At 33.2% G+C, this 23,341-nt stretch overlaps 2 protein-coding genes, 2 long non-coding RNA genes and 1 other non-coding gene across 5 annotated transcripts; 4 read left to right on the forward strand and 1 right to left on the reverse strand.

Moving 5' to 3' along the window:
* Positions 1 to 2,688: 2,688 nt before the first annotated feature.
* On the forward strand, positions 2,689 to 2,883 carry LOC114713187 (U2 spliceosomal RNA). The gene has a single exon (XR_003737308.1). It is a non-coding gene; the product is annotated as a U2 spliceosomal RNA (small nuclear RNA).
* A 931-nt stretch (positions 2,884 to 3,814) lies between these two features.
* Positions 3,815 to 4,516, forward strand: LOC114713114 (calcium-binding protein CP1-like). The gene has a single exon (XM_028897695.1). The coding sequence runs from the start codon at positions 3,830 to 3,832 to the stop codon at positions 4,337 to 4,339; it is 510 nt and encodes a 169-aa protein (XP_028753528.1). The 5' UTR covers positions 3,815 to 3,829; the 3' UTR covers positions 4,340 to 4,516.
* Positions 4,517 to 13,117: 8,601 nt separating this feature from the next.
* LOC114713184 (uncharacterized) lies at positions 13,118 to 14,951 on the reverse strand. Its single transcript, XR_003737305.1, has 3 exons — positions 14,650 to 14,951; positions 14,253 to 14,478; positions 13,118 to 13,546 (listed from the first exon to the last, which is right to left on the reverse strand). It is a non-coding gene; the product is annotated as an uncharacterized LOC114713184 (long non-coding RNA).
* On the forward strand, positions 13,543 to 23,258 carry LOC114713185 (uncharacterized). The gene is made up of 3 exons (XR_003737306.1): positions 13,543 to 13,853; positions 22,779 to 22,780; positions 23,247 to 23,258. It is a non-coding gene; the product is annotated as an uncharacterized LOC114713185 (long non-coding RNA).
* Positions 21,493 to 22,869, forward strand: LOC114713183 (transcription factor bHLH147-like). The gene has a single exon (XM_028897778.1). The coding sequence runs from the start codon at positions 21,841 to 21,843 to the stop codon at positions 22,489 to 22,491; it is 651 nt and encodes a 216-aa protein (XP_028753611.1). The 5' UTR covers positions 21,493 to 21,840; the 3' UTR covers positions 22,492 to 22,869.
* Positions 23,259 to 23,341: the final 83 nt, after the last annotated feature.

Genomic DNA, 23,341 nt, shown 5'->3' on the forward strand with positions numbered 1-23,341 from the left:
GTTGGAAAGGACACTGGGAATGCTAGATCCGATGATAGAAGACATAAAAAGAATCAACACAAAGCTGAATGAATCGGATCAGAGTGGAACGCTTAAAATCAATTATGGAAGACGGCAAGGAGTTGGTTTCCAAGTGCCTGGGAGTATCACGGCGGAACTTCATCAAGAAATCATATTATCAGAAGAAGCTGGTGGAACTGGACAACAAAATCATAAGGTTCAATAATAAAATTCTTCAACTCACCATATTCCGGGAGGTCAAGTACGTACGTTTGGAACAAAGGTCCGGATTCGATGAACTCTCTGATCAGATTCAAAGCCTAAAATCTGATACTAACCGATGTAAACCATGTCATACTGGCATGTCTTCCACTAGTTCTGTCGCCAACGGACCTACTACATGTTCTCCAGCATCTCTTACCTGTTCAGTCCCCGGAGCAGCCGTCGGAGCTACTACACATTCTCCCACATCTCTTACCAGTTCAGCTGCCCGAGCTAACACATGCTCTAGCACATCTCTTACCGGTTCAGTCACCGGAGATACTACATGTGCGGCTGGCACATCTCTTACTGGTTCAGCCGCCAGAGATATTGCATTGCCTTGCAACAATATGAACCAATCTATCCCTTTCATCTCGGTGACTTCGATCTTGCTGATTTAGATCTCGGTGACTTAGATCTTAACTATCTTAGATCTCTCCAAAATCCCCAAGTAGTTCCCAGTGCTTCGAGCAATCTAGTACCTCCCCCAGTTCCTAGGGCTCCAAGCACTCTCATACCTACCCTAGTTCCTAGAGCTCCAAGCTTTGGGACTGTTGGACTTATTATCTTAATTCTTCTCCCCAGCGAAAATGTTATTCTGAAAATCACTGCTATATTTATCATCATTTGCAAAGCAACGAAAGGTACCATGTCCGAGCTCGAGAAATCTGAGAGTGGGATATGGATGATAATAAATGATGTTGGGATGCTTGGAACGACGATGCAACAACTAGATGATACCATGAGTTCCCTAGTTCATGTGCTGGAGGAGATAGAATCGAAAAGTGAACAAGTAACGATGAAGATGAATGAAGCAGATCTAAGTGAAGCCGCGGAAAGCCTAAGAAGTCTGTTGGAAGAGGGTGAGAAGCTAGTTAGGGAGAGCTCTGATATAGGATGGTGGAACTTTGTTAACAAGTGGAAGTACCAAAAGAAGATGGTGGAGTTAGATAACAAGCTCTTGAGGTTCTGAGAACAGAGCACACAATGACCGATCAAAATATTATTGTGGGTCAATGATTTTAGTTACGATTGGCCAAAGAAAAAAAAAAAGATTTTAGTTACTTAGCTTGTGCGTATGTTTGCTGATATGGAGATATATATATATATATATATATATGATATTATTTTATACTTGTGATCCATCATTTCTTTCAAAATTCTTGCACCCATGTGAGATATGGCTTGAGTTAAAATCTTAAAAGGATGAAGCAATATGACCGCAATTCATGTGTAATGCAATAAATTGCCAAGGACGCTTCATAATAAAACGTACTTGTTTGATCTAAGTTCATCTGTTTACAGCACAGGTCCCTCCCCCCCAAAAAAGAATCATAAAAGAACAAAATCAAAATTACAAGCAAAAAAAAGCATTAAAATTAAAACGGAGAATCAAATCCATTATTTATCTTGAACCGACTCTTTCTCTGCACAATCAGTACAGCTGCTGCGAATGAAAGCCTGTGTCCTGGTGCCCGTTTGGATTGACGGTGAACAACTATGATTTTATGTAATCGTGAAATTTATAAATGACATTGACTATAAGTGACACTGGTTAATCGTGATTTTTTTTAGATTTTTTTTTATAAGTGATTTTAAAAATTGTGATTATGTTTGGTTTTCATTTATTAAAATCATTTATGGGTGTATAATTACTAAAAAGGATATGAAGTTAATAAAGTTGTTTACATTTTCATAATTATTATATTTAATAATAAATTATAATTTAATAAATGACATGAATATTTAAATATTATTTTTATTTTAAAATTATTATTATTTAAAATCACTTACAAAATTTATGTGTAGTACAAATATTAAATAAAAGACCCCATATAAATAAAAGATGAATGAAAATATAAAAAAAAATTGATTAGCAATTTTAGTAACATAAATAAGGAAATTGAATGTTTAATCAAAATTATAACTAAAAAATTTAACGATGCTCCTCGAATCAGAATATTACCTGAATATTTGATTCCATTGTTTTAATCATATGTCATCCGTTATCTAATTTATTTAAAAATGTCTTTTAGATAAAATTAAAAGAAAAATAGTTTCATATTGTATGTTTTTAAAAAAAATTAAAATAATTACCATTAGAATGAGGGGTAGATTGGAGAAAATTTAGTTACTAAAGATTCATCGGGATTTTTCAAATGCATAAGCTATTTCTTGTTGCTTATCCTAAAAGTGCAGTAAAAGGTTAAAATCACGATTTATCGGGATTTTATAAAAATTATCCAAACACTCTAAACATGCTTTATAAGTACTTATTTAAATTCAAACGAACTTATTTAAGATCCTACCACTTAATCAAACAGCCTTCTAGGCTCCTGGTCTAGAACTTAGTCCCACATCGGGAAGGGAGGCTTTGAGCACAGCGGAGAGCAGATATAAAAGCCAAACGAAGACTCCTCACAAAGCATACCTTTCTCGGCCTTTTGGCTAAGATCAAGTGTAGTATCTGTTCTTATCAGTTTAATATCTGATACGTGGGCCATCGGCTCACATGATATTAAATTAATTTTTTGAGGGGAGGACCCTCCTCAGTAGCTTGCTACTGGGGCCCTTGCGTGTCGCCCATGCGTTGCACTGCTGCACGGGCCTGGCGCACCCCACCAAGTCTAGTTTAAGCTTCCGATCTTGCGAGCCACGGGGGTATAATGTTTTCTACGTCATTTTAAATTTAAATTTAAATTTAAATGTAATGGTTTTAGTAATAAAAATAAAGAATGTATTTATTAAAACGAAAAATTAATTGAAATATATGAATGATTTAAATTCAATTCGAACCTTTATGGGTTATATAATAAAGCGCATTACTCATGTCGTATTTCTGAAAATAAAAATTGTTTATAAGCCTGCTTGAATCCCACGAATTATTGGGTGCTTGATTAAATGAGAGGACTTTTTATTTGAAATTACCATTAACCACGCCTTTTGCTTTCGCTTATATTTTTCCGAAACAAACATTCATGCAATTTCACGGTACACGCACGCTCACAAATAATACCGAGGGAGTGTTTGGATACCTCGTGTGTTTTTTAAAATGCTGTTTTACAAATTGAAACAGATTTTTTCACATATTCATTTTGTACATTGTAAAATTATTTTCAAAAATATGATTTCTATCCAAATATCTCGTGCACAATAGGAGGAAATAAATCCTCAAGTTAGCAGGCAGTGTCCAGTATCCCCACCTAACAAGTGAAATGATGTTACTCTCGTAGTAAAATTTCATAATCATATTTTAATCTTGCCCCAAAAAAATATATAATAGTTTTCAATAAATGATTGAGATTAGGAATTCAGACCTAGAGAAAAAGCAGCACTGAATAATGGTGATATTCATACTCTCTAAATAGTTAATCGCAGACCCAATAATGGTGATATTCATACTCTATAAATATTTGTACAATAATTCCAAAAACATGTGGGGACTGTTGGCCCCATTTCTCCTGGAAGTCATTGGACCTGTTGGCCCATTCTACTCAGCCCATCTCTTCTTCTCCTCTCTTCTCATATTCTCTCTCGCGTTTTTAAGGAATAAACACAAGCACTTTCTATGGGTCCATCCGGCCGGAACCTCCGCCCTGGCTGTGCTTCCTCCTCTTCCTCCGCCGCCACCAACTCACCTTTGCGACCAGCATTCGATGTTCTTGACGTTGATTGTGACGGAAAAATAAGCTACGACGATCTTCACTCTTCCTACAACAGGTTTTGCCACCATGACACCCAGAAAGGCGAAGTAATAGGGTGGATGATGACGGTGGCGGACACCAACGGAGACGGGTTTGTGGAATACGAAGAGTTCGAGCGCGTGTTGGAAATGGGAGGCGGCGGAAAAGCAGCATGGGACAGTGGATTGATGATGAAGGAAGTGTTCAGAGTGATGGACAAGCACGACGGCGACGGCAAGCTCGGCCACAAAGATCTGAAAAGTTTCATGGAGTGGGCTGGGATCGCCGTTACCGATCAAGACATCGACGATATGATCGCACTTGGCCGCGGTGACCTAAACGACGGCGTGAGCTTGGATGGTTTCATTGGGTTACTGGGTGGTGTTGGATCTTGATGTCGTCGGCGACGACTAAGTGTTATGTCTTTTTCGATCACTGTCTTTCGTCGAGAAAATCAGACGGATGAGGTGGAAGATGTTCGCAACAATGAACTGCTTGAGAGTAATAAATTGTAATTTGAAGTTACCTGAATTGACAAAACACCACATGTAGTGTAATATATGTCCTTTGTTTTTCCATTTCTTTTTTTTTTTGTGACCTTGATGTAATGTAATATATATCAAAGTCTGTGGACTGCACGCAAGTAAGGTTAATTAATCTGCAAGTCTTTATAGTTTCAACGAATTTTGAATTAAATCTCTATAATTTTTTTCTTTTTATCAGGTCATTATACTTTTATCTTTTTTTAATTAGATCCTTGTATTTATTTTTCTTTTAATTAAATCCTTATAATTTCACTAAATTTTTAATCAGGTCTATGTAGTTTTAATTTTTATTTATTAATTAAATATAAGCTTAATTAAATATATTAATACTGAAATATAAAATATTAATAATTAAATTAAATTAATAATTATGTAATAAAAAAGTAATAGAATTAATTAATTCAGGAAATTTCTTTAGAACAATTAATTTTTTTGCTGAAAAAATTAAAATCATTATAATAATTCAATATCTTTAGAATATTATTGTTTATAAAATAATATTAAATAATATATACTATTTTATGTTTATATAATAGTACTATTAGAATTTATAAAATAAAAAATAAAAAATTCAGGGATTTAATTAAAAATAAGGTGAACTTATAAGGATTTGATAAAAAGAAAAATAAATACAAGGATCTAATTAAAAACAGGTGAAAGTATAAGGACCTGATAAAAAGAAAAAAAAACTATAAGGACCTGATTCAAAATTAGTTGAAACTATAAGGAGCTGTGAATTAATTATCTCTTTATACTATCTCCCATTTTTAACACAAAAAAATTAATAAGATTTCAATTTACTTTTAAATATAAGAATCATTATAAAGTAAAGAAAAAGTGAAAAAGAAGAGTAGAGAAGTAGAGAGAAGAATTTCATTCAAGGTATTAAATACAAGATACATACTTTTTTATTTATAGACATAGTTTTGTATTTTAATAGAATCTACAAATTACATAATAATAAAAGATAATTATGTGATGTAAAGATATTGAAGATGATAGAAGATAATAAAATGTATATTGATATCTATAAAGATATTATTATATTTATAACAAAATTTCAATTTATTATGTCTTATATTTATCTATTTTTTTCTTAAAATAGTCTTTATAGAGATTGCATATGTTGAAGGTTCTATCAAAGGATAATTGTAATACACATGATTAATAAAGATATTTTAAAAAAAATAATGTATATTTACTGTAAATAACTAATTATATAATTTCTTTAAAATCCATAAATTAGTTATTTAATTGTTATAGTAAATACTGGAGGAAGTATATTATATATCACTTCACTTGTAGGAAAAAGCTAAATACATGCAATTCATGGTCTTTAATGATCGTTTTTTTTTTATTTAATTCTTCTTAAAAAGAGATGAAGATGGGAGAGTTACATTGAGAATGATTTGTAAATGTAAAGGAAAAAAAAGTTTAATAAGATAAATTTGAAAAAATTTATCAATATAATACATTTTTTATGATATGTGAGAATGAATTACAATGGACTTATAATAAAAATTAGAATAATATTTATATAAATACCATTTTAATCAATTAACGAGAAACAAGAAAACAGCATCGATTAGTTTGGTATTCGAGCTGGTAGAGTAGAAATATGATATGAACATGAAAGATATAACAATTAACCAAATACGGATATTTCTTGATCAACATAATAATTTGCCAATATTTCAATGGAGATAGAATGAGAAAGATAATTGTCAATGAGAAAGATAATAAAAAAAGTATATATTTACACACGTTACATCATTTTTTTATTTTAACTAATATTTTTAAATAGGACAGTACTTTATATTTTTAGTTAAATAACATAAACATCACATTTTAATTTAAAAAAAATGATTATCCCTTATATAATGCACCGAACGCACTTGCTGTTACATAAATATAACAATTTAACTCCAACAAATTGGAAAGAAGAAAAAACGACGCTAGAATCCCCCCCCCCCCCACCCAAATAATGCGACCGGCTTTTCCCAACCCCCCCGTCCTTCCAAGAATGGGTTTGTTTCGCAGAGCGTCCAGGGATTTAAAAGTTTCTTATTTCAGCTTAGCTTTCGCCCGTAGTTAGATTCAAAGCCCGATTGTTTAAGTGGGGGCTAAAAAAGAAGAAGCTACTTATAACTTATTAAAAACTACTTATGAGCCCATGCTACTTATAATTTACTTTTTATTCAATCATAATTCGAATAATTTTTTATCCAATCTAACTTTTATAAGTTAATATTTATGAAATCCAATTCAAACATAAATCATATTATACAATTTAATTTTTTTTTCAATTTAAATTTTTAAAAATTAAATTAAAAATAAATTACTTTTCGTATTGCTAATCTAAACGAACCCAATGTGTGGAGCCCATGGACCTCCTATCTCTTGGGATCTATTGGACTTGTCGGCATCTAGTTATCTCTGTCACTCTCCTTTCATTTTCTTTTTTTAAATAGGGTTAAATGATCAATTTTTTACAGTAAACTCCTCATATCAGATTTTAACAATTCAAGTTTATTTATGTATTTTTTAAGTAAAATTATGGTAATAATTTTATAAATTGTGAAGTCTAAATTATTGAAATTCAATCCAGTGGTGATGAAGGGGGTAGAAGAGAGAAGCTCCTTTCATGTGATTATCCAGCTCCATTAATGTAGCTATTTATTATAAGCAGGTTTATATATATACACTTACTAAATTATAACTGAAGAGCTGCTTTTAAAAATTTCAATCACTGTTCTAAACAAATTCTTAATAAAATCGATCATCAATTATGAAGAGTGTAGAGTAAAAAAGATGAAGAAAGAATTAAAATATGAATATGCACCATTGACTTTGGTGCGTGCATCGTGGATTTTCGTGCAACAGCCAAGAATCCAGGACCTCTCACACGTCCAAAGAAGAAGTCATCAAGATAATATTAGAATGAAACACATACACAGTTTACTCTCTAAACAAACTTGACTTTGGTTGACTTCGAAACTTGATGGAACTTTCTTCTTCCTTCATTAAAAAGGACATGAATGTGAGCAAGCTAAGCTCAGAGAGCTTAGATGAGTGTCGAGAGTGGTTCTTTGGTTATTATCAGGCTGTGTGCTTCTCAGTTATGGCAGAGTTGGCGGGAGGCGCCGTTTTAGGGCTCCTGTTTACAGAATTTTGGAACGCAGTAAAGGAAGCAAAGGATCGTTCAAAAAACTTCAAACCTCAATTGATGGAGTTGGAAACGACACTGGAAAGGCTAGATCCGATTATAGAAGACATAAAAAAGAATCAACACAAAGCTGAATGAATCGGATCAGAGTGAAATGGAACGCTTAAAATCAATTGTGGAAGACGACAAGGAGTTGGTTTCCAAGTGCCTGGGCGTATCACGGCGGAACTTCATCAAGAAATCATATTATCAGAAGAAGCTGGTGGAACTGGACGGCAAAATCATAAGGTTCAATATTAAAATTCTTGAACTCACCACATTCCGGGAGGTTAAGTATGTACGTCTGGAACAAAGGCCCGGATTCGATAAACTCTCTCATCAGATTCAAAGCCTAAAATCTGATGCAAACCAATATAAACCATGTCATTCTGGCATGTCTTCCACTAGTTCTGTCCCCGCCGGAGCTACTACATGTTCTCCCACATCTCTTGCCGGAGCAGCCGTCGGAGCGACGACATATTCTCCCACATCTCTTGCAGGTTCAGTCACCGGAGCAGCCGGCGGAGCTACTACACATTCTCCCACATCTCTTACCAGTTCAGCTGTCGGAGCTAGTACATGTTCTAGCACATCTCTTGCCAGTTCAGCTGCCGGAGATATTGCATTGCCTAGCAACAACGAGCCAATCTGTCCCTTTGATCTCGGTGACTTAGATCTTAACTATCCTATACCTCTCCAACCTCCCCAAGTAATTCCCAGTGCTCCAAAGCATTCTCGTACCTCCCCCAGTTCCTAGGGCTCCAAGCACTCTCGTACCTACCCTAGTTCCCAGAGCTCCAAGCTTTGGCACTGTTGGACTCATTATCTTAATTCTTCTCCCCAGCGAAAATGTTATTCTAAAAATCACAGCTATATTTATCATCATTTGCAAAGCAATGAAAGGTATCATGTCCGAGCTCGAGAAATCTGAGAGTGGGATATGGATGGTAATAAATGATGTTGGGATGCTTGGAACGACGATGGAACAACTAGATGATACCATGAGTTCCCTAGTTCATGTGCTGGAGGAGATAGAATCAAACAGTGAACAAGTAACGATGAAGATGAATGGAGCAGATCTTAGCGAATGAAGCTGCGGAAAGCTTAAGAAGTTTGTTGGAGGAGGGTGAGAAGCTAGCTAGGGAGAGCTCTGATATAGGATGGTGGAACTTTGTTAAGAAGTGGCAGTACCAGAAGAAGATGGTGGAGTTAGATAACAAGCTCTTGAGGTTCCATAGCCTTTACCTACAAAATCGCCCACCAAAGAGTAATGACAGAGCAAGTGATGATTCAGAAATGAAAGACGATGAAGAATCGTTTGAAGAACCTGCACATTATGACGAGGAAATAATATTATATTGTTCCATTTGTAATCCAAAGGGTATGGCTAATCTTTTCTAAATATACACCTTTCATTTTTCTTAAAATGTGTCACAAGGACTTTGCTGACGGCCAAAGACAAAGAACTATATAGTAATGTTTTGTCTTGATTGAAACATACTTTTCATTGATGTTGACGGATTTGGGGTGTCCGCTGCCTCGTCTGATGCACCTTAGGGTGTGTTTGGTTGGAGGGGAGGGGAGGGGAGGGCAAATGAGCCCCTCCCCTCATTTGGTTAAAAATTTTGGAGGGAAGGGGAGCTAAAATGTCCCCTCCCCTCCCCTCCCTCCCCCCATTTTGGCTCCCCTCCAAATTGGGGGTTTTTGGAGGGGAGCCAAAATTTTGGACCATTATGTTCTTATGATTTTTTTAATATTCCACTTCTACCCATAAAATATATTATTATAATATTTATTTCAAATAAAAAATATATTATCCTAAGTAAAAAAATAAAAAATATATACATTATTATAATTAAAAATATATTATAAAAATTATTTAAAAATAAAAATTATTTAAATAAAAAATTATAATATTATAAAATTAATTATTTTTTATAAATATATTATTTATTAAATATATTTTAAAGCTGGAAAAAAAGATAGCCTAAAGAAAATAAAATTTCATTTTTCTTAGAGCATATAAAATTTGTTAATTTGATTATTTTAAATATATTATTATATTAATTAGAATGAAAAATTACTATACCAAATTTTTAATACACATATTAACATGATAAGACTGAATTTTGATTAAATTATATAATTTAAATTAAGATGTAAATTAATTTATATAATATATCAATAAAAAACATAAACTAATATATAAGAGTAAAATGGTAAATTGATTATTACTATCCCTCCCCTCCCTTCCTTAAACCAAACAAGGGATCATTAAATACCCTCCCCTCCTCTCCTTTTTAATCAAACCAAACAAGGTGAGAATGAAACCTCCCCTCCCCTCCCCTACCTCTCCCTCCCCTCCCTCCCCTTCCCTCCCCTCAAACCAAACAGGCCCTTAGTATTTTCCTACTTCTTAAATATTTTTTCTTGTTTCTATTTATTATTATATTTATATAAAATGAATGAAATTTTGACAGCTTGTGGGTCAAAAATGGTGCCTTTTCAAATTTTTTATATATTTTTAAAAAATTTGTATCTAAATTAAAAAGGAACTAAACCAATTTTAGATTGTGCTTTCTTTGAAAAATTATTAAAAAAAATTGAAAACATCGCCATATTTTTGCCTATGAAATATCAAAATTTCACTTAATTTTTTACAGAATCTAATGGCAAAAAGAAAAGAAAAGAAACATTTGGAAAGTGAAAAAAAAATTGACGTGCAACAGAAGAGACGGGATAAGTAACTAACATCCCAAACCCAATGTTGATCCTATTAGATTTGGATCTGGACAGACTTGATGCCTTTTTAGAGCCACGTTTAAGTGGCTTTTTTAAGTAGCTTTTGGCTTTTGACATGTTTGAGTGTGTTTGGAAGAACTTAAAAAATTAAGAACTCCCACCAAAATCATATACTTAAGTCAAAAGCTAAAAATTGCAGCTTATAGAGTTGAAAAAGTGGAGAGAGAAAGACAAAATATGGGTCCCATTTCTTTCACTCAAACAAACTTATTTTCACTCAATTATAATCTAGGGTTAAGGTGCGCCTAGCACCCTGAACTATTTACCCAGGTGCGTCCAGTGGCCTAAAGTAATTTTAGGTGCATCCAGTGTCCTAAACTAATTAAAATGGTGCGTCCATATCCTAAGTTAACATAAATGTTATGTTTAACCGTTACTTTCCTGACTCAACTTAAAGTTGACCCCAGATATTCTACATGGTAGACACATGGGCACCCGATGTGTATTATTCTTACTCAAAAGTCAATTTATTTAGAAGAAGAGGAAGGAAATAAATTCAATTTTGAGTAAGAATAATACACATCAAATGTCCATATGTCTACCATTTAGAATATCTGGGGTCAACTTTAAACTGAGTCAGGAAATTAACAGTTAAACATAACATTTCTGTTAGCATGGGATATGGACGCACCATTTTAATTAGTTTAGGACACTGGATGCACCCAAAATTACTTTAGGCCACTGGACGCACCTGGATAAATAGTTTAGGGTGCTGGGCACACCTTAACCCTATAATCTAAATAATTTTTTATCAATCTCACTTTTATAAACTAATTTTTTTAAACTCTAATTCAAACACAATTCACCTTCTCTAATTTAACTTTTACCTAATTTTACTTTTTTAAAAATCAAATTAGAAATAAGTTGCTTTTTCTACTTTCAATTCAAATGGACTCTTGTCCAGTTACATGAACTCCATTACATTTACAGGATCGTCAAGAAATGAAAGTGAGGCATATGGATGCTGGAGAACATGAGCCGTACAGCATGCTAAACAATAATGCTATCCCCTACCAGTTTTTGGACTACAATCCACCTGTTTCAAATTTAATTGGGGGGTTTCAACAATATGCATTGGGACGCTAAAAACAGAGAGCTTGGTGCAACTTTCTTGTTGTGATTTTTTTTTTTTTTTGGGTTAAGTATTTTCTAGTCTTCATCATCAAAATCAGGCTCAGCCTATATGCACTTGCTTGTTGACCTGCGGGAACAACGTTTGACTTCAATTTTTAGGAAACTTATTTGTTGCGTATTTGAATCTATATTGTATTGAATATTTGGTTGGTGTGTTTTTGTTGGCCTTTTGTGCTATCTTTCTTTGTTTTCTAGGATTCGTTTAATGTGCTCATGGATCAGAATGATTGTACTCTTATTTAATCTACATCTTCTCTTGTGTGAGTAGTGTCTATATTCAATTGTGAATCGTGGATCGGAGGTTAGTTCTAATTGCACCGAGAAATAGGAAATCTAAAATAGGACCTACAATTAACAGTTTGAGATTGCATGAAATAAAAAGCAATTTTTTCAGTCTTCATAGAAATATATTGAATAGCTTCAAAGAGCTTTTTGGCTTGAAAATACTCATCCAGTGATCTTGTGCAATACATAAGCCATGAAGATGTTCATTCATGTCGGATTGGGATATAAAAAATGATGATAAAATGTGAAAATATGTTGTGTGTGTGTGTGTGTGTGTGATCCCAATAGTTTGAATTTGGACAGACGTAGGGAGTGTTTCGAGAACACCAAAAGCACTTGAAACTAAATTACTCACTTAAGTGAGTTACGTTACATTTACAGGATCCCCAATGCATACAAAAGAATATGAATCATAAAGCATGCTCAACAATTTACAGATCTTTCAGTAGGTTTTGAACTATAAGTAGAGCTTCTGATTTCTGATTCTAACTCGAAATAAGAAATTTTATCACTTTGAAGTCCCAAAAGACTTGTGGGTGAGAAATTATAATCGTGAATTATTGATCATCTTCCCTCATCGGACTCTCCCTTATCAATTACAACTCCTTTACTTGTGACTGACACAATTGACAGAGTTGGAATTAATAAAGAAGGGTAATGGGAGTGACAATTTATATATAAATTAGAATAAGTTGATCAATTCACAATTGTAATTTCTCACTCACAAGTACTTTGGGATTTGAGATCAATTTAATAAAATCTCCTTCTTGAGAACTGAGTGTAATATTCAGTACAAATCATGTGTCTCTTGCACTTAATTTATTTCTTATTTTTGTCCACATTTATTCTTTAAAAAAAATACTTCTTCTAATTCATAATATAGGTCGCTTCCAGAAAAATAGTTGAACCAAAATATAAGTAACTTAAAGAGTAATGAACACTTATTTATCAATTTTGTCACTGTAATTAATGTTTAAAAATAACTCCATATTTTTCTCTCTCTTGCACAACCGGGTAAAGTTGAAAAAAATTCAATTTGAAACATGTGTAATGAGTTAACTATTATTTTTTGATATTGACAAATTAGTTAAAGTAATTTGTACGGTTGAGCGAGGAATTACTTTATTGCTATGGAATTTCTAACGATAAGCACATCAAATTAATAGCAACGTGCAGGGGCGTACGCCAAGGAAAGCCAAGCATGATATGGAGCTATTCCTATAGCCTAGGCGATTGAAGATTTCCAGTCACCACAAATGGACAAACAAAATCCAGAAAATGAAGAAGGAACCCCCAACAAGAGATAGACCCAAGAAAATTTCCTCAACATTCCATCCTCTCGAGGCAAGGACAAAATAGAAAAGAAAGGCTTCTGCAAATTCGGTGGCTTCTCGTGACCATCATATAAATGGACAAACAATTGCCAAGCAAGAAATCTATCACATATTGCTTCTGCATAGACTAAAAGGCCACAATAACCATAATCTTCAAGATTTCATTAATCATATTTACAAGAAGGATAATGTCCTGTCATTTTGATGAGTTTTATCACTTGCTTCATCCTCACATTAGCTATCCCGGCCAGTTTACGAAGTTCATGTTTCTTCTGACGTGTATAATGTTCTGTCAATCTGCAAAGGGCACTTATAAGTTCATGTTAGCGACTTACTGCTAATCATAACAGTAAGTCGCTAACCACAATTAAATAGACTAAGGCGACTCTCTAATGTGGTAATGACACATTACATAACAATTAGGACGGCTTAGCTCCATCAGTTCAAAATTTCCAGTTCTTGTCTCAATTACTTTTAACCCCTTCTAGCCATAAAGGAAGGAATAATGACCACAGAAAAAAACGGAGGGGGGCTTTTGCAAAAAAGTCTAGTGATCTGAGGGAGGAACGAATGGCTTCAATAAGGAACTCTATACTTGTACCTGGTTAAAGGCAAATAGTTAGTCACGAAGGATTTTTCCAGAGCAAATTAAAGAAAGAATAAAAAGGGAATTCCTTTTCACATAAGAAGAGCTACAATAAAGAGTACCTCCAAGATAAACCAAAGGATTATTCCCTTGAACAGTAAGGAAGGATCCAGTTTGGTCACAATAATTCTAAGGATCTTCAGAGAAAAATTAACTGTGCACTCTGTTCCATTGAGATAAAATATAAACAAAGGAAAATGACCCGAAATACTGAAAATCAACTCACAATCCCAGGTAATTCCATTGATAATCCCCTTGGGAATTAAATTAAAATTAAGAACATCAGTGAATCTGTGTGAAATTGAACACAATTTAGCCCATATGACTTAATAAATGAACATGAAATCAAAAAATTACCTTTCTCATTCAACTCATTCCTTCAGAAAACCAGATAAAGAAACAGAACCTCAGAGTCATCCATCAGATCTCTTCTTAAATCAGAATCAAACTGCAAAACCTCGAATCTCAACAAAAATCCTCAGCGCCAGTCTTCCACCGGAGACGACACCATCAATTCTAACACTGCGCATTATTCTTCAGTTCCTCGAAGAAATTGCAAATATCTCCAGTTTTGGCGGGAAAACTATTTTCAACAATAGCCTACATAATTAGTAAACGAGCATGGAAACGCAAAACCACCTTTCTATTTCAATCGACCATCCAGGAAATCAAATAAACTAACAAAATGAGAGAGCCACCGATTGATCTCTTTAAAATTATTATCAAACCACAAAAAAAAAAAAAGGAACCTCACCGACAATGTTCCACCAAACTCGAAGCCGTCGATGCCTACGCTTGCACATCATATTCTAATCCGCCTTCTTCAATCTCTTCCGGAAATTGATTCTCTGATTTTCCGTACCTCCAGATTTGGCGGGAAAACAGGAAGGGAAAAGAGAAGCCAGAGTGAGATATCGGATGTGATGGAGGAGACGCATCGCGAGTTTGCGCGTGAATCTAAAACAACCGTTCGATTGGAATACGAAGGGCTGTGATTGGCCTAGATTCACGCACAAACTCCAGATGCGGCTCATCTCTGTCAGAACGTAAGGCGTGATTTGTAATGTTCAAAACGGAGACACAGAACCAGCAGGCGAGTAGGGTGATCCCTTTATATATACAGCGCGAGTGGGCGCTCCAGGATTAGGGTTTTTTTTCCCCCTTTTTTTTTAATAAATTTTTAATAGTTGTAGCGTCACATCCCCGACAAGACTTTGATAATTAATCTTAATTATTACCTAATCAGGCTAGGTAGTAACTGCCGTTTCCGGTAAAATCATCAAGGACTAATTTTAGCTAATTATTTTTAATCATGAGTTCAAATCAATATAATCGATTAATTATTTGATTAAAAAAATGTGAAAAGTGCGCCGTAATGCGGGCCGCAAATTATCACCAGTCCATGCTAGTTTATTTTCAGGTATAATTAAGAGAGATAGGAAGGTACATGAAGGTCCAATGAAGTATGAAAATTTCAAAGTAATTTGTCCGCGTTGCTTAATTTTTATGAAATTGGTTGTTACTCTTCCGGTCCTAAATATAAAACTCTTATACAAATACATTTACACATACTAATATAAAAATTTTATATTTAGGATCAGAAGAGTATTATTTTAGTTGTTGTTGTCGTTTCATAATTAAAGTTATTATTTGTTAAAATGTTGTATTAATTGATATTAAGTAAAAACAATTTTGTGAATTAGTTAATGTTGTATTATTTGTTGTTATTTTTTGATAAGTTAAAATTGTTTCTTGTTATGTTATAAAATAGGTCTTATATTAAGGACCGGATAAATATATTATGATTATTTCTTCTTTTCATTTGTTCTTCAGATTCTAAATTAAGGATGTGTAGGTAATTTTATCATAAAGTTTAATCTTGAGCTAATCCTTAAATACATGAGAATAATTAGGTTATCTTAGAGTACTAAATTGATATTTATACACTTTAGGGTATTTTTGTGTCCTTTTTCTCTCTCTATATATATATAACTAATTATTGTCTGATGATGAAATATCATCCTATGCTCATTGCTTATTATCTTGTTTCACAAGCTTTCTCTCTTTATTTGCCCTTTTCTGGGGTTGAAAAGCTTGGCTCCTAAGTTTACAAGAAGAAGCCAAGGATATATCACAGAAAAGGACAATGACTTTTTTGTCTTAACTTAAGGACAACGACCTTGGCTCTCAAGTTTATTTGTTAAAATCTTGTTTTGATTGATACTCAATAAATTTTTTTTTGTGACATTAGTTATTGTTTTATTAATTGTTGTTATTATTTGATAAGTTAAAATTATTTTACTGTTACACTACAAAATGGATCTCACGTTTAGAATTAGAAGAGTATATTGTAATTATTTCTTATTTTTATTTATTCTTCATATTCTAAATTTAGGATATTTAGGTAATTTTATCGTAAAGTTTAATCTTGAGCTAATCCCTAAAACCATGAGAATAATTAGGTTATCTTAGAGTCCTAAATTGATATTTATAGATTTTATGTTTTTTTGTGTGTGCGTGTCTCTCTCTCTCTCTCTCTAACGAATTTTTGTTTGATGAAGAAATATCATTCCCTCCTCATTACATACTGCCTTGCGTCACAAGTTTACCCTTTTTTTTAGGATGAACCTTGGCTCCTAAGTTTTTGAGGAAAAGTCAAGGATATATCACAGAAAAGGACAATGACTTTTGTGTCTTATATCATCATTATAAATTGCGCCGACCTGTGAAATTATATATGCAAAACCTCATGTGACACGAATCACATGATGATATAAGATTATCATAATATAAACTTAATTATATGAAATAATGCAATTATCTAATACCTAATACTCATCCGATCCTAAATATAAGACCCTTATATATATAAGATATGAGGAGTATTATCTATGGCTTAAAAAAAGCGCTACTACCTCCAGTCCTTAATATAAAATCTTGTTTAACTTTTATTTTGATCCTAAATATAAGATCCCAATCCACTTTATCTATAATATTTATGTACTCCTCCGGTCCTTATTATAAGACCCCATTTGACTTTTTATTTGGTCCTAATTATAAGACCCCAATCCATTTTGTCTCTTATATTTATACATTTTTTTCCAAGATAATCCTTCTAATAATGATAGTTTTAGCCAATATACTTAATTAGCAAGGATATTTTAGGAATGACAACACTTATTTATTATAAATAACCAACTTAACTTACTTCCTTAATCTCCTCAAATAAGTCAATTGGGTCTTATAATTAGGACCGGAGGAGTATTTTTTTTCAAAATAGTTCTTCTAACAATGGTAGTTCTAGCCAATGCACTTGATTAGTAAAGATATTTTAGGAAAGACAACACTTATTTATTACAAATAACTAACTTAACTTCTTTTCTTAATCTCCTTAAAGTAGTCAACTAGCTCTTATAATTGGGATCGAAGGTAGTATTTCATAAAGTTTAAACATTATCACAAGCTCATTGAAGATAGTTTTCTCAATCTTAGCAATTTTCTTACATTCTCCATAAGCCAACCATCTCACCACTATTAATAATTTCACACTTTCCCTCTTTTTTTTTGCTGTGTTCATCTTCTTCTTTTTTGATATGATAAAAGTTTAGGCGATTTGAGTTTTCAGAGCTCACTAGGATTATGGCATACCTTGAGGGTTCATAGAGCACTTACAAATGTATTCACAGATTGTAGATTATGAGCCGATCTTTTATCAACTAAAACAATTCTCGTTGAGATCCAATCTCTCTCTCTCTCACACAATTTTCTGGGTGAGTAACGTGTGGGCCTTGAAGTGTGAAACGGCTCAATATGGGAAGTTTTGGACCTTTTATGTTATATGGACCATTTTGTGGACTGCCCACATGTTTTGTCCAAAATACAAATCCCACAGGCCGCTGTTTCGATTACTCGTGCTCTGGGCTTCCAGATTTATTGGGCCAAGTATTTTGGGCCGTGATTAATGTGAGTGCTGAGTAGTACTCGAAGCCCAAAACACTCGCACCGGACTCGAATCTGACATTGATATGTGTATGCATGGAGGTATTTAACTGGCATTAAGAAAAGCAAGAAAAATTTATTTTATTTTTTAGTGTTTTTAATTATTCACCAGTGACTGATTTGCTAGAAATAATAATCACTGTCTTATTGGGTCGCACAAAGGAGAGGCAGCATCTATGGTTTCACATTATCCAGCCAATCTGTGCTTGACAACAGACATCTCCCCAATACAATTAATAATCCCTCTCAATTTATCCTTAGTTCCCCACACACAAACATACAAACAGTATTATCATCGACATAAGCCATCAAATCTGCATCAAATTATAGTTTTATTTGACTAAATGGGATTCATTATATGATGAAGGTATAAATTTGTCCCAAAAATTTTTATTTAAGAGTATTAGATACCTATAAGGTATAACAATTTTGCCCCTTATCGTTAAAAATATCAATAGTTAAAGTCGCTATTTTGATAATCAACATTAGTTTTTTAACCGTAGATAGTAGTATCACTATGATTTCAAATATTCAAAACAAATTTGCATTTAAAAAAACTTTCAAGTGCTTAGTACTATTGAGTGTAAACTTACAGGTGAATTTACACATTAACCCTTCATTATGTAGTATCAACAAATTAACTTTCAGAATGATATCATTTCAATTAATTCAAAACAACAAACAATGCTAATTCATTTCCAAAACCAATGGACAGGCGTACCTACCAAAAATTACTTCAGACCAACCAAAAACAAAAAGCCATGATGATAATGGCCTTGCTTATTCAGCATTTTAATTGGAAGACAGCTCCATATTTTTTTAATATAAAGTTTGAAGCAAATTATATTATTTATGACATAGATAACATTACATAGCTTTGTGATTATTATATATAAAATTTACAATATTAAATATAGATAAATAGATTAGTTTGGCAGTTTTAGCTTTTGGTAAGGCATCGGTGTCTGAGATTGATTGTTGATAGGTTGAGCCTCATCCATTGAACCTGCACTTTATATGAATCAGCATTGACTTCCCATTCTTATAATTAACCCCACAACCATCTACCTTTTTATCTTCTGTCATCACTAACTAAATAAAATTTACCCTCTATTATAAAACTCATTATTAATTTAAAAAAATCCACATCAAATAAGGTAAAGTATGAAATAAAAGACAAAAAAGTAGATAATAATAACAGCTGGTTCAATTTATATAGAATCTACATTACATAAAAATAAAAGAGTTGAAAGTATATTTTTAATCTAAGAGTATTTTTGAAAGAATAATTAGCATTTAAGAAATCAATGTAAGATAAATTTTTCAAATGAGTGCGATATTGCTCTTTTTAAAATGTTAATTGTAAAGTACTACCTCCGATTCTAATTATAAGATCTTATTTATAGATTATAAACGAGATTTTATAATTATGACCAAAGATAGTATATAAATTCATTAAAGGAAACCCTAACCATGAGGTGCACATTGGTCCAATGGCCTAATCATCACATTATTGAATTATTAGTTTCATCCAAATCTTTTTTGTATTACATTGTGGGGGACCCTTTGCTGAAGATGCGGAACAAGACAATTTTTTTTAAAAAAATAACTAAAATCGGATGAATATTTTTATTCATTCCATATATATAATATTAAAATTATATCATTTTATACTTTTAATATAAACTCATTTCTTATGCTCATAATGTGTTTAGTCATTACCGGTGTACTATTTCTAATTTTAGTTTAGACTGTTATGCATGGATTTTGTATGTTTAATTTATTTGTTTCATGTTTCTGTGGTTTACAAATTAGACTCTAATATGTAATTTTCTTTTTTATTCCAATGTAATGTAAGTGAGCCCAATGTGTCTTTTGTATTATTATTATTTTTTTGTTTGAATAAATTAGTCTTTTCATGAAAAAAAATCATATTAGATTTTAACTTATCTAAATTATACAAAGCTAAGCCTCAAGTGAAAATAACTTTTTCTAAAAAGTGGATGATTTTGGTTGTTACACGAACTTTTACAGAAAAGATATATATATAAGGTTAATACAATAGTCATTAATAATTATAGATAGTTACTTGGTCAAAGTCATGGATCATATTATATTTGTGGGTGATTATCCATAGGATTGGTACTTAATAAAACAATAATTAAATTCATTAATTATGAATAGAAAATTAAAGGACTTATCCTAACATCCGCTTGATTTTTTTTTTTTTGGGGGCCAAACATCAACTTGATCTAATTCTAAAATTTTGACTATGCTTGCAGGATGATCATTTTGTTTCAAATCAACTTGACAATTTGATAGATGAATTAGTAATAAGTGATAGTTAAACGACAATTTTTTTTAAACATAACATGTGTCTTCTCGTTGATGTAGGCTGGTATAGTTAAAGGATTGATGGCCAAAAAGAAAAAAGGTATTGGATTAAGATGATGGTTATTGCCTTACTTTGTGAGTTCAATTTTTCCCCTTAAATTTTAATTATAAATTTTCATTATGTTAATTATGAATGCTTCGCTAAGTATAATTGCTAATTGCTGGGTTGTCATCCACTCTTGCTTTAATATATTTTATGTTCTCAATTAAAAAAAATATGTATTAACAGCGTCGAATTATAACATGACCATTTATATCATTGGGTTATAGGGTTTTTCACGTCTTTCCTTAATATCTACCTACTCAATAGGGGTTTTTGGAAAAAAACTCTAGATAAACTGTTAAATAAAATAATAAACCTTAAATATCTAAAAAGAGGAGAAATTATTAGAAATTTCAAAATTAAAAATTTAAACTTTTAAATGCCTTTTTCTCAATCTATTGTCCTGTATACTTGTCTTATTAGATTTTATGTACTTAGTTTTTTTTTTAATATACAACTTATCTTTAAAAAAGGGCTCAAGCTTATGGCTAAAATTTGATAGTTAAAACAACTAATAATTTCTACAAGTAATTTACAAGATGGTAAGAGTCTCATCCCGTAAAGAAAAAAATACAAGTTCGAATCCTTAAAAACGTATTTATTGAGAGGGTTTTAATCGTAACTCTCCCATCTTGGATGCCTAATTGTTAGGAGGGTTTTAATCGTAATGTTCCCAACTAGATAAAAATTAGTTTCAAATCCAACGTGGCTTGATAATATTCAGGTTCTAAAAAAAAAAATCTATGAGTGATTTGAAATTTACTCATTGGAAAAAAAATTTAATATGAAGATGAAAACAAAATGATGAAATGTTTGATACGAAGGACTATTCTTGAAGCTATATTGTAGATTCTAAAATTTAGAATAAAGTTTTAAGAATTTTCAATATAAATTCTTGGAGCTCTTTTAAACCTTAATTGCAAATTTTAGAATCTGTACGCAATTTTGAAGGAGTTGATCATTTCCGTCAAATATTTCACTCTTTTAATCTTTAATCTTTAAGCTCAATTTTTCTCTAATTATTATATTAGCTCTTTCATGTAAAATGAGAATTTAATTAAAAAGGGAATAATAATAATTAAAAAAAAATTAGAACGACTCACCTGAATCCTTTATAAGGGCTTCCTTTACCGTCTCTCCGACCTTCAACCTGTCAGTGCGGCTGCGATCTTCACCCCCCCCTCACTCTCTCTCTCTCTAACCGCTATTTTTCTGTTGGATTACCATCTCTTCCAAAACTCTGAAACAATCTCTCTTTATCCTTAATCAGTCACCGAATACTTGATTCTTCTATTTTTTGCTTTTCTCCTTCAAATCCTTTCTCAGATTCTTCATTCTTTCCTCAATTTCTGCTCATCAGAATCAGTGGTTCGTAATCTTTGTACTCACAAATCTCTCAGTGGTTGAATCCTGCTTTGTACGCTAATATCAAGAAAAAGAAACCATCAAGAGATTGTACTTTTCAGGCAAGGAAAGAAAGAATCAACGAGGATTCGATTCGGCGCCGACATGGCCTCATCTGTGATCTCAAATCCTGTAACCAACTCCGATCGGTCACGCGACGCCTCCAAGAGGAGGAGGAAGAAGAAGGCTCCGGCTCAGAAGAATCACCAAGAAGATCAGATTCAGAATCACGCTAGATGGAAATCCCAGGCTCAGCAACAAATCTACACCTCCAAGCTCCACCGAGCATTGGCTCGACTGAACCTCGGCGACGGCTCTTCCGGCTCCGGAAGCGGCGATGCTCCTCGACGAGGGAAAACAATCCGCGAAGCCGCTGATAGGGTCCTCGCCGTTACTGCCAATGGGAGGACTAGGTGGAGCAGGGCGATTCTCGCGAACCGGCTCAAGCTGAAGTTCAGGAACCACAAGAGGAAGAGAGTGGCGACGGCGTCGAGGCTGGCTACCGGCAGTAGCCGGTCGAAGAAGCCAAGAGTGAGCGTTTTCCGGTTGAAGGGAAAGACCTTACCGGCAGTGCAGAGGAAGGTGAGGTTCCTCGGCCGGTTGGTCCCGGGTTGCCGGAAACAACCATATCCGGTGATTCTAGAGGAAGCCATCGATTACATATCGGCAGTTCAAATGCAAATCCGAGCCATGACCGATCTCGCCGACCGACTCTCCGCCTCTTCTTCCACCTCGACCTCCGCACCCCCTGGTTAATCCGCGCGGTGACTCAAACTCAATGTTAAATTTTTTTCCTCTCTTTTTCCTTGTTGGTTTCCTTAATTTTCATTTTCACGATTTTCTTTGATCCAACCTGTGTTTCTGCCAAGTAAAGATTTCTGAATCTGTGAAGTACATATATAAATATATCTCGTTCCCTTCTCTCTTCAAGTCGAATCAGTCTCATACTTGGCTTCAAGACTTAATTCACCAGTATTTCGTGTAATCCTCCGTTCTGATTATAGCTGAACTCGAAATTAATCATATCAGCAACATTGAAACAGTCGTGTATGAATCATGTGAATCTTTGTTCCGGATCTGATGTATTGTGAAGAATAGTTGCTATACAGGACACCTGCGATCTTTCATTCTGAATGTTCATACATTGTTGCAACTGTCTCATGGCGTTCATCGATATCTCAGATGGTGCCTGGCGAGTCAGAACCTAATAACAGAGCACTTTCGGTGTCAGCGTGCTAATTGTTTAAAATTTGTGCTAAAAAATTATTTTAAAACTTTCCTCTGAAAAAAAGAAAAAGGCAGGATTGCTAACAAATCTCAAATCCAAAAAAAATAAAAATATTATTATTAAAAAGTTGGTTAGTTCTATTTATTTGTTATTCGGACTTTTTGAGATTGTTTTTTTGGACTTAATAGTAACTCTTCCAAAAAACAATATTTTTTTTTACTATAAAAGAGGATTTGAAACCCTTTAAAATAGAGCAAGAGAGTGTGGGTTTATTATATTTCAGTCTTTCAATTCAAGCCCTTCAAATGTATGAGGTGAGAACAGATGAGGTGGTAAGCAGAGAATGTGATGCAAAATTGCAAATATAAGTCTAGCTTT

The sequence above is a fragment of the Neltuma alba genome, unplaced genomic scaffold (genome assembly GCF_004799145.2).
Source record: "Neltuma alba isolate B1F8T4 unplaced genomic scaffold, ASM479914v2 tig00011419_pilon, whole genome shotgun sequence".
Taxonomy (NCBI): domain Eukaryota; kingdom Viridiplantae; phylum Streptophyta; class Magnoliopsida; order Fabales; family Fabaceae; genus Neltuma; species Neltuma alba.

Bases quoted from the DNA above. Each gene is read 5' to 3' on its own strand.
- LOC114713114 (XM_028897695.1), top strand. From the start codon at position 3,830: ATGGGTCCATCCGGCCGGAACCTCCGCCCTGGCTGTGCTTCCTCCTCT.
- LOC114713183 (XM_028897778.1), top strand. From the start codon at position 21,841: ATGGCCTCATCTGTGATCTCAAATCCTGTAACCAACTCCGATCGGTCA.